Below are 12,227 nucleotides of genomic sequence, written 5' to 3'. Positions count from 1 at the left end.
ATACATTTTTGTGCACAATATATGGTGGAGGATGTGAAGTTTGTGTAACCCATCCTACAAACCAATAGAATAGCCCAATACTGGAGAAGTGGTTATTAAATGTGCAAACATCCTTACAAAGTGACTGGTCAGCATATGTGTGCTTCCTTCTAAATCCTGCCCTTGTCTGTGTGTCTTTGCAAAAACAATCTCTATCTACAGTGTGGTTTGTAGTATTTATAGATACTGTTCTTTTTTCATAATCCTGTATTATTCTTATTTGACTTTGCCAGAAAAACAGAGTTCATCAGCAGTTACATGAGCATCTCCAGGATGCCATGTCTTTCTTAAAGGATGTCTGCGAGGTACTCTTCTGATAGAGTCTTTACTCATTACGTGTCCCATGCGTCTTTGCATTCCTTATTTTGTTTTTGACTTGCAGTCCACATACCTCACTATGTAATGCAGTTTCATTTTTCTTGCCTTTCTTGCTGTATTGTCATGTTTTGTTTTAGCGGTTCCAGCTTGCAGTAATTGGCTTAAGTTATTCTTAAATGTTAAACACTAAAATTATTGTTGAAGCACTGTGCATCTGTCAATTATTCAGTTTAACAGAAATAAAGGCATTTGTTTAACTTTTACAACTCAAGCTGAAACAGCTCAATTGATCTTGCATTTGAATGGCCTTCTTTATCTTGTGTTTCAGATGTTTTTTTTCTTTTTAAGTCCAAACCATACAATCAGTGTTTTCAATTGTTGTCCTAATGTGCTTATACTAAGCTGCTCTGTCCTTCTTTTCCTCTCTTCCCACTCTCCCTCTCCCTAACGCTTCACACTTCAATTCCTCTGGTCCTCCCAGTCTCGAATGGAGGATCGTCTGGACAGACTGGATGATGCAATCCTTGTTCTGAGGAACCATGCAGTGGGCTCCACTGCCAGTCTGCCCAGCGACATCCACAGTCTGCTGGGACAGGCACAAAATGGGCCTATCGCAGCCCCGGGAGCAAACTTCCCTGCCTCTGCATTGGTTCCAAGTCGTACAGCAGCGATGGTATGATAACTTCATATCTTTATTCTTATATCTTTATTTTTATGTAGATATTGCAGAACACGAGGGAGAAAAGGGTGTAATCCTAAATGTTACTTCAAACTTCACAACACCACCTGTTGCCATGTGTAAAAACTAGACATTTTCCTGACATGAGCAGTTGAATTGTAATAGAGTAAAGTTTGGTGTAGGAAGTGCTTATATGTTGCACAAAATCTCTTGAGAAACAGGAGAACGCAGGTCTTATTATTAATCATGATGTGTTCGCCCATCTTTAATCCAAAGTATTTCATTCTAAAGAGCCAAAAGATCTGCTGTGGAAATTAAAATGTGGCGGCTCGTCCAACTGTAATCCAGAGGTGATTGGAAATAACAATTTTCACACACAAACAATATCAATGCTGAATCTGTTCAAAGAGTTCAGAGTATGCCTCTGGAAAGCAAAGGATGAAAGAAAAAAGTCATAGAAAATGAATCATACACACTTTTTACAATATGTTTCATGATGAGTCATTTTTATACCACTCATTTTAAGTTCTCTGGTGAAAACGATGTCCTCTGGTTTTGCTCTAGGGACACCACCGGATTCAAGTCATTATCATATTGGTCAAAGATAAGCAGCAAATCCACCGGCTGGGAATCTGTAACTAAAGAATAATTAGCATTTTTGTTCGTAAAGTGAATTAAATGATGCCAATTATTATTCTGTCGATCGATTTCTTTCAGCTCTAGTAGTGTTATATCTTCCTTTTGAACCCAGTCCCAGGCATTCAGCTGAAGAATATACATAATCTTTCCATTTGAAATGTAGTGCAACAAAAAGGAAGAAGGAATCATGTTTTCATTAAGACATAAAGATTTCTTTGTGTTTTGTTGGCATGATGATCAAAGCTGCTCTGTGTTTTGGTCCAGCTTTTAACCAGGACTTTTTATGTCCCTCTCGTGTGCTCTTGAATCTCAAATTTATTTTGAATAGAGTTGAATGCTTCTTTTTTTTTGTAAGGCTCTGTTTTCACTCTGGTGCAGAAGTTGTTGGATCTTTCAGAGTGACTTGTTTAGTCCCCTAACAAGAATCCCCTTGTGGTTGTCAGAAGAGCTCAGTTTGATGTATTTGTTACAGAGAGCCCGGTTGTGGCAGTGATGTTGACCGACTGCGACTGTGAGATAGAACATACTGTGTCTGCACTAACACAGCACTTCCTGTGTGGGAAGAGGTCCACTCAGACAGAGCTCACCAGCCTCGACACTGCACAGCCACAGGCTTTTTACTCCGGCTGACACCCCACACTACACCCCCTTCTACCCCTTTTCATCAATTCTTTTTAACAGCCCAGGAAATCTGAATCGTTGGAGACGTGTGTCTGAACCCGCAGCCTCCACCCAAATAGAGGTCCTCAGCTGTATGGTAATCAGGCCCGGCCATGAAAATGGCAGCGTTCGTTTCTTGCCAGAGCCCGGCTTCCCTCCTCCTCCTGCAGACAAAGAGTTGTTTGGACACCTGTTGAGAGCACAGCAAAGATTATGGTAGTGCTGAGGAAGGGGAGGGTCTTGGGGTGGTGGGGTTAACAGAGGCCAACAGTGACTGGGGATCACATTCCTTTAAGAAAGGGAGGGGACACCCTCCACCCTCATTGACGATTGCCCCTCCTTTCTCTGGTTCTCAGAGGGGAAATCAAATAGTTCAAGAACATGTGCGGGACTTTTTGGTACAACACTATGGGAGTTGACCATTTGTATGTTATGAATGCGTACAAAATAAGGAGGAACTATTCAGACTGCTGAGTGGGTTCAGTTTGACATCTTCTGAAGCAGAGCACAGAAGGATTTGTCTCATTTTAAACATGAAAACAGATGTGGTTGTAGTTGAGGTTACAGAGAGCTAGGCCTGAGAATGCAACATGTGAAGCAAAGTGTTGAAGCAAGTCACTAAAGCAGCAGTGTTGGGAATAACAGGCTTGAATGAAATACTAAACACTGAACATTTTGTTTGCAAAACAATCTTCTAATATATGCAGGCTCTCAGATAGCATCCCATCTAAATCTAAAAAATACTATTAGTTTGCATGTACTTAACATGTGAAAACACCTTTCTTAAAAGCTGTGACATGGATCTACTTTCCTACTGTACTGATCTCCCTGATAACTGTCTGCCATGGCACCTGAAGTGTGTTACTCCATTTTAGGCTCTAATGAATCGCTCTTCTCGTGCTCAAAAGTATATTTTCATGCATCGTCTCCGGAGAACGTCTGCTTCCTTTCCTTGACAATGTCCTTCCTGTCTGCGTTGTAACAGGGTGGTGCCCACGCTGACGATTCTGCCAGCCTGAACAACAGCCATGGAGGTCTTCCCAGCGTCGGCTCCACATCCAGCACAGAACTTCACCACCAATTGGAAACCTTCAGAGGTCCGATGCGCCCCTCAAGTCCTGTCAACTCATTACATGGCTGACGGTTTCTGTGTGTGATGTCTTACCTTTGCGTTTACATTGTTGACTGCAGGTCTTGCTTCAGCGCTGGCTGGCCATTTGCCTGCTAGTTGCCTGCTAAAGATGGAGAAACAGGACAAGGATGACATGAATGATAACCTCTCTACCGATGACAAATCAGATGATGAGAGCGACAGAAGAGATATGAGGACACCCAGAGCTGGCACACGCACAAGGTAATAACATGTTGAGATACAAATAAACAAAATACTTCTAAAAGTGAAATCATTTTTGGGTTTAACTGATGATTGGTTTATTATTGGCCTTAAAAATGTCTTAAACCCGCCCAAATCTTGATTTCTTTTGTCCAGCAATTTACTTTGATGTTTTCTAAAGATGATGATGAGGCCTAGTAGTAGTCTAGACATTATCTACAATCAATGACAATAATATGTTCATTAACAATTCAGAATAAAAGTTTGTACCTATGTTGTTTTTTTGTTGTTGTGTGACGTTAACGGTAAAACAGTTCTTTCTCCCAAAGTATCACTGAGGACGAGGACCTTAATCCGGAGCAGAAGGCCGAGCGTGAGCGCGAGAGGAGGATGTCGAACAATGCCCGTGAGCGCCTAAGGGTGCGAGACATCAACGAGGCCTTCAAGGAGCTGGGTCGCATGTGCCAGCTGCACCTGAAAAGCGAGAAGCCCATGACTAAACTGCTCATCCTCCATCAGGCTGTGACTGTCATACTTAACCTGGAGCACCAAGTTAGAGGTCAGTGTCCAGCTAATGAAAGCTTTTTTTAAATAGCATTATTGCAAATAACTGAAATGTCCATGCTACATCACATCTACTCAATATTGATTCTTTAAAATGCTTAGTGCCACATCAAAAGAGGATACTGTAAATATGGAGGTTTAAAAAGGAGAAGTGCAGTAAACAGAGCTGCACTCTGATTTATAGGGAGCTATATATAGTATAGTGTATATATATTACACAATGTATAGTATAGTTGGCAGGTATGTCAGCTATATATAGCTGACATACCTGCCAAGTATGGATACTCAACCAAGATATCGCAACACTAAAAGATACGCTGGATGATGACATTCAGGTTTGCTGTAGCATATTTGTAGATATATTTAATGTTAAGATAATGGTTAACGTTGTCACAATAAACCTCTTAATGCTTCATTCATTCACTGAAATGCTGGATGTTCATGTAACATGTTACACTTATAATGTGGAATGATAAAAATACAAATAACAGATCAAAGTACTATTTTAAGAAAAGTGGAAGAAAAGTTTTATTTTGGTCTCTCTGAACCCACAGAGCGGAATTTGAACCCCAAATCAGCCGGCCTTAAAAGGAGGGAGCAGGAGAAAGTGTCCAGGGGCTCCTGTGACGCCCAACAAGCCCACACAGGGGTCCATCCCGGCCTGACTGACACATCTAACCCCATGGGCCACCTCTGAGCAGCAGACAGGTACTCTCAACCCAAAGGCTGCAACTAACCATTGTTCTCAATATTGATTCACTCAAACAATTGATTATCAATCTTCAGCAAAGTCAGTCATGTTTATCTTATGCGTTCTCTTAACTGATGGAATTTGTTGTAATTTTTTTAATTATTTAAAAATAAATGATATACATATTTTTTACACTAGATCTTTTTTAATTCCGTCTATAAAGTGGTAAACAAAAATGCCCATCACAATTTCCTAAATTCTACAGTGTCGTCTTCAAATTACTTGTTTTTTCAACCAACAGTCCAAAACCGGAAGATAAGATAAGATACCCAATAAAAGTAGCAGGTTTTTGGAGAAGCTATAGAACTTGGTAATATTTGGCACTGCTGCATGATAAACAAGTTGTGATTGATCAATTAGGTGCAGGGTAATTTATGGACATCGATAGAATTGATTAATTGACTAGTTGTTTCTGATCTACTCACCTTTGCTATAAATATATGAAACAGCAGTGCACTTTAGAAACAACCATTTGTCATAATTTTGAACCTAAGATTTATCGAAGTTGTTTTGTGTCTTGTCTGATTATTGATTGCACCTTCCCTCTGATCTTCGTCTCTCCAGATCAAAGTGATCCACATCACTTCTGTCCCGTTTTGAGTCGGTGACCTTGCTCAGTGACAGACAGGACTCACAGTTTGTGACACCAATCGAAGGAGACAGACCACTTGAATCAAATCTACGAGACTGACACAATCCAAACAGATTGAAGAAGAACCAAGCGTCCAGCTCCCTGTAACCAGTTTCCATCTGCAAATTTCTCCCCACCTCAAAAAAAAAATCCTCAGCACATATCACTGTCTGCAAGAAGTGATGTTGCTTCTGACCAATCAGAGACTTTGCAATCTCCTCCAACCGTTCGTGGAAATTGCCCTGTGCCTAAACTGAATTGACAAATGCATTGTAACAGCAACTGTTTTTGTTGTCTGTTTCTTTTTTTCTATTTATTATGTTATTGAGCTATAGAGTGTACGTCTAAAGGGAAAATTGAGCAAAGTCAAAGAGAAGTATGGTGCTTTTCAGTTGATCTACAGTTTGTCAGGATCACCATTAATACTGAGCACTCCACCCTGGTAAATATTTGGCGAGTCTGATATGAGGGGGAAATATTTGGGCACTGAGAAGATTAATTTATTGGCTGGTTTAGAGGGATATTAATACCCAACTTAAAAAAATGTGCTGTTAGAATTGAAGACAGACGCGCCCCATTTAAAAAAAAAAAGAGGGTATTATTTATATTTATATTTTATTAATTCTGCCACTGGCCACATGTGTTACCAAAACTACCTATGATTGTTTCTGTGTAGTTATATCTTGTTTCTGTGCTGCTGACCAGCAGAATATTTGGCCCGATTACTTAAGCATCAACAATATTCTCTAAAAGGTGACAGGCGGATGGCAAAATCAAGGTTTACTGAAAGCTCGGATGTAGTTGTGCTCTTTTTCCTTGGTAGTGAACAGTGAAAATAAAGTGAGCAAACTATTTGCAAACCCTGCATATTGTTAGTGTGTTAACTAAAAGAAAGGGCACCGCATTGCCCGTCTCTTTGCCATATAGTGTTAAATGTAACAAGTGACATATTTGAGCAGATTCTTGTCTTTGTTAATTTTTATTTACATGCTCCTGATGTCAGCAGAGAAGGGGCTTGTTTTTGTCATTTTTCCGCCACCAGCTAATCAGAGATTGCTTGATTAGTAAAAGAAAAAGTAAACGACGACGACCACACTTTCTCCTGGCCTGATGAACACATCACTTCCTTTTCTTTCTGTTAATATGTCAAGACCTTACAGTTCAAATGCAGTTATTCTGAGTAACATTTGAGTTATGCAGATTTGTCTTGTAACAAGTCATGTCTTAAGGCTTCCAGCATTATAATGTCCAGTTTCATTGGAGAGAACTTTTTTTTAATGTTTTCATCAAACATACAATAAACCAGACTAGATATCTTTATGCATTTTGTTGAATATCATCGAACCGTAGCACAATAATGAACAAAAACACTTAATAGGATTGTCTTTTATGTTTCAAGACATCGGTCATATCTTTATTTTTGTTCCTATCTGGGTGCATGCTTTGTGTTTGTCTTTGTTCTTAAGACTTGCTTTATATTCCATAAATGTCTTTGTATATTGTCTTCTATCATTATCTACACCTTAAACAAGGCTGCACAAAAAAGGGACTTAAATTAGAATAAATAATACCACATCAAGAGTTTACATTAAAGATTTATGATTTTAAAACTTTTTTGTAAAGAAGAAAAAAACAATGTTCATGTATTTTCTGATTGAATGTGGCCTTGTTCTTCATTTCAGTATTCATGAGCTTGTATTCATGTTGGCAGACTTTGATTGAGTATGTCACTTCCTGCTCTTATTCTTCATTTCCTGTTCTTGGGATGTTTCTTAGGTCCTCTGTTTGCCAAGTTAGACTTTGCTGTATTCCAAGATGCTTTTCCTTGTATAATATATGAGCAAAAAAAATTCAAAAGGAAAAAAAAACATTTGGCTTATTTTTCACTGTAGTTACCTTAGTCTTTTATACAATAATACTGTAAGAATATTTCTTCAATTCTAAATATTACTCTTTCTAGATTTTTGAAAGCAAAGGTTTTGAGTAAAAAGTTTCTTACTTTATTTTACTATATTAGATAGTAAAACGTAGGGTTATTTACAATAGCCTGTCCATTATTACAAGAGATCTACAAATGGCATCTTAAGAACATGGCTGAATTGTTGCTCGTAGTCTAGTCCTTCAAGAGACTTCGTACAAGCTCCAGATTCCTAAAAGGGCGACCGTCATCTTATTTTTCAGTCTCTCGGTGTTGATTGCTAAAAGATTTTTTCTTGTGTCAAATGAAAAGGTATTGTCGATGCACATAAAAAAAAAACTGCGGCAACGAGAATTTGAATTTTCTGTCTTTTTCAACAGAAAAACAATGTAAATAACATTTATGTTGCAATAAATGTGCCATCTTTTTTTAAAGTTGTATGTCCATTTGTTTCTCTCACTGAGAATTGTATTTGATTTGTTTCTGTTTTCGCTCCATCTTTGCATTTTTCCCCTCCATAAAGTTTTATTTTATGAAAAGGCTCAAGAAGGATGAAGTGGGATGAGCTCAGATCCATAGGGGGTTCATTTAGACTTCCTCATTTTAATTTTTTTTTGAGACATTTCTACAGTGGATCTAGGCCAACTTAATGTTTTATAGTATGAAACTCATTTTTAAATATAATACCATCATAGTCTGTATGACAAGTACTCTGAATATATGTTTCTATTTTTAATAAAGTGTGATAGCAGCATACTACTGTGGTCCTACTTTTATAACATTTAGATTCATGCAGAATGAAGAACAGCTGGGGACAGGTCCTGAATGAAAGCCACTCCAGCACACCAATATGTTTCAATTGAAAACATTTAATTAATTAATATTTAGAACACATCTTAAGTTCGTTTGGTAAAGTTTATTTTCCCGGGGTGTCAAAGATTGTTTTTTTCTGGTTTTAAATACATCATGTTAATGCAGAGGCAAAAAATATAAATAACAAATTGATGAACTAAGTGCAGATATGATATTGATGCAGCCATTATGAAATGAACAAACTGTATTGCCTTATGTATGTTTTTGGTGGAAGCTTTCAGTAGACTGCCGTTCTCAATCTTGTGCTTTCACTGAAGTTCATGGGGTGTTGCGTAACTGCTGCTCTAAACCTGGAGGAGTGTTGTGCTGTAAATCTCGTTACATCTGCACAGAATGATCCTTGCATGCCCAAGTGAGCACAAGAGCATTCATTACATCCTGAGAGGTCTGATTCCAGGTGACACTTTGCCGACTGCTGTTTTGCATGTGGGGAGCTCAGTGATGCAACATAAATCATGCATGTCATTTTTCAATATTCTCTCCAGGAAGAAACCGAACGTGTCAGTGTGTTGGGTTGGTGGTGGAGGGTGTGCATGTCTGTAGAAGTGGGACCACCATGTCTGAAGGCTGACTTCCTGTCATGGCTGCTGGGCCAGCTGACAGAGAGTCTTGGCTCGACCAAAGAGCCTTCTGCTCCTCCTGCTCAGAACAGTACGATCATCCTGCTCTGCTAATCTCAGGATGCATGCTGCACTAAGATGGTTGTCTTCTCTCCACTTTGCGATTTCAGTTTCTTGATTGAATAATCAATAACCTTTCTTTAAAGGACATTCCTATCATGGGAACTTCTGAAAACTACAGATGTTTATGAATATTAATGTTACAGCTGCATAGCAAGCAGAGGCTACAGTCACATGTCATTCAAATACAATCAAATTAGAAAAACAAAGTGTGAGTAAAGCTGTGCTTTTAGACCCTGCAGCTTTGTTTTTTTGTGTGGTTTTCTTTAATGTTTTGTTAACTGTGCTGTTGCATGTTGTACAATATATGTGCAGAGGAGAAGTGTCAGTGTGGATGTGTTGTTGCAGGAATCTTTGGCCAGGAGTCAAACCGCCTCCCTTCATCTCCAATGTGAACTAAATACTAGTTCAGGCGCATCAGCATCTGAGAATTCTGGTGCACCTGCAAAATGTCACTGACTGAGGCACAAAAAGACGCATCAGTCTGGATGCCTTGGTGAACGGGCCTTTTACAAGACTATACCCAAGGGCTCGTTGTCTCATAATCTCATGATACAATTACAGCCTATTTTGGAAAAGAATAATAACAGCACATTGGTCGTTTGGAGTTAAGGAAATAAACAGCCTCTGGGTAAGTGTTGTCACAAAATCTCTAGATGTCCTAAAAAGAAAAGGTCTATGCTAAAAAGAAGAAAAAGAGGAAATTGTAATTCTGTAGTACTCCACTTGTTGAATTTCCTGACCATTGATCCTGAACTAATGGAGATCAACCACCATTTTTATTGTTTTGGAAAGGTGTTGGCTGCACACCAGTCCACCAGGGATGAAGCCTTATTGAGCTGCCACATAAAAAAATAGACCCTCTAATGGGTATCATCTGCAATCATAAACATGTTAACAGGCTGAGAGAGGGAAATAGTCATTTCTCCACCACATTGTATTCAGTGTTGGCTTTTGCCTGTCACACTGGTGCAGAGCCAGTTCACATAAACGTTCCCAACATTTTCCTGTCATAAATCAACAACGTAAAAGATGAAATCTAATGAGTTAAATGCGTGCCTCAATGACATCTCTGGTGCATGTCGCTGGAACGCCTGCAGTCCTTCTTATAATCAGCATTAGACTGGGCGGTGTACTGAGCATGCCCAGAGAGTACAGAGATCTTATTGTGTGCTGCTGTAACTCAGCACAGTGGCAAAGAGCTTGGAGATGATCAACTTACTGTATACAATACTGTACAATGCATCACTGTAGATTAATCTATCTAAAAGTGTGTCGTAAGTAGTATTTTAAATGTATCTGTTTGTGGTATCGTTGAGTACTTTTCACTGGACTTGGTATACAAACATCCGCCTGTAGGGAAATATGAAACGTTCAACTGTCTGTGAAATTAAAGATACTTGTATTGGGTCATTTTATCCATTGTAAGTGTAACATGACTGGCCCGAGAAAAAAAAAATGTTGTTGCCAAATTGTTCTGAGTAAGTATTGCAAGAACATGCAGGAACAATATTATGAATATGTTTGACATATTCTGTGTAATATTTATACATTCAAGATCAAATATAATAAAAACACATTATAATATCATGCAATCAGATACAAGACCACAACGTACAGCCTCCAAAATCTATGTGGAGTTAAATGAGCATCTTTATTTTTATTATTTTCAACATCAATACAACATGTTATTTACAATATGTATTACAGTGGGATTTTATGACATCATACAGGTGTTAAGGACTTTTTGGTAACTTAGTGCTTAGCATAAACTGTAATTTCTTTCTTGTGAGAAAACAAACTAGAGTGCAGGACTAATAATGGATTATCTAATCTTATCTTGTACTGACAGAAGCACATTTGGTTATTATTATCAAACAAGTTGTTTTAATGGTTTATTTCCCAAAACAGTTTCTATACAGTATAGTATATGGTTCTTTAAGATGTTGTGAACACAAATATCACATATTGTTGTTTTTGTTCTATGAAGATATTTATATACAGTATACATCTTACATCTCTCAATGCACCTATGCTGGAGCTGACTGTGAACCCTCCTGTTACTACCATATTTTAAGCCATCTTAGATACTATGTATCACTGCTCAGGCTTGTTTGCTTCATCTTGCACTTACTCTGAAAGTACACGCACACACACACACACACACACACACACACACACACACACACACACACACACACACACACACACACACACACACACACACACACACACACACACTGGCACTTTATTGTCAAAATAATACCCATGCTCCAGTATATGCATGGCATTTTTCAACATTTCTTCATCCCACTCAGGATAATATCTGCCTCTTGTTTGCTCTTACACTGTAATCCTGGACTCCTACCGTCCTTGTGCATCACACGATGTGCTCACTTATGTCTATGGTGATGCATTTACTGCCCTCTCTGTGTGGGTAACATACATGCACCAGTGCCACCACCGGTTCTCACTAACTAACCTCATTCATGACAGCTTTATATTATATCCACTAGATGACGCTCTCGGTTTTTAAAGACATGCAGCTGCAAATTACATTTATGCAGAGTGCAATTGATAATTAAACTGACATCGAGTTTGAGCGCAGCACATACGCGTATACCTCTCCAGGGCATTAAAACATGTGTTTGTACACTTGTGAATATACATTTAAAGTGTATAACTTTAATCTCGCAATATATCAGCAGGGTGTGTTTGGCTCATTAGTATAGTATTTCATTTCTCCAAAACTTATATTTACCTGGTCCCCCCCACGTCCTTTTTTTCACATAGCCAAAGAGCGACTTGTCCCGATAGACTGTATGCTCGCACCTTAAAATGTACGAGCTCCATCATTTAGGCTCCATCGGTTCAATGTGTTTTCTGTATTATTGTGTTGGCCCAGCTTCTTCCGAGTACACGGAAATAGAGCACTATAAATTAATTTCTCTGACAGTCTAAAGTTAATTTAAAGTTTTGTATAATGAGTTAATGAGGAAGTTAATTAGATAATAATAATACAAAAAGATAATTAACGTATCCATTACCGTGTCAGGCCTCGCCTACAACGTGCGGTTTCGAAATCTGTTCCTGGACCAGCCGAATGTTTTTGAGGAGGGGGGCGGGTTTGTGCGCTTGTTTC

General features: G+C 38.7%; 1 protein-coding gene across 5 annotated transcripts in view; it reads left to right on the top strand.

Moving 5' to 3' along the window:
* tcf12 (transcription factor 12) overlaps positions 1-7,966 on the top strand; it is a 65,083-nt gene extending 57,117 nt beyond the window's left edge. For 3 of the 5 annotated variants that reach the window (XM_034559862.1, XM_034559834.1, XM_034559843.1), the window contains exons 15-20: positions 839-1,030; positions 3,321-3,432; positions 3,527-3,689; positions 3,983-4,227; positions 4,787-4,940; positions 5,548-7,966. In XM_034559862.1, the coding sequence (XP_034415753.1) occupies positions 839-1,030; positions 3,321-3,432; positions 3,527-3,689; positions 3,983-4,227; positions 4,787-4,929 (855 nt within the window). In that variant the 3' untranslated portion in view covers positions 4,930-4,940; positions 5,548-7,966. The remainder of the gene's footprint in view (positions 1-838; positions 1,031-3,320; positions 3,433-3,526; positions 3,690-3,982; positions 4,228-4,786; positions 4,941-5,547) is intronic. The other 2 variants (XM_034559853.1, XM_034559873.1) reach the window with 2 other exon arrangements.
* The last annotated feature ends 4,261 nt before the right edge of the window (positions 7,967-12,227 follow it).

Source organism: Cyclopterus lumpus, chromosome 3 (assembly GCF_009769545.1).
Source record: "Cyclopterus lumpus isolate fCycLum1 chromosome 3, fCycLum1.pri, whole genome shotgun sequence".
In the NCBI taxonomy this organism is placed as follows: domain Eukaryota; kingdom Metazoa; phylum Chordata; class Actinopteri; order Perciformes; family Cyclopteridae; genus Cyclopterus; species Cyclopterus lumpus.
Note: the sequence above shows the minus strand (reverse complement) of the source record. Positions and strands in the feature narration are given on the sequence as shown.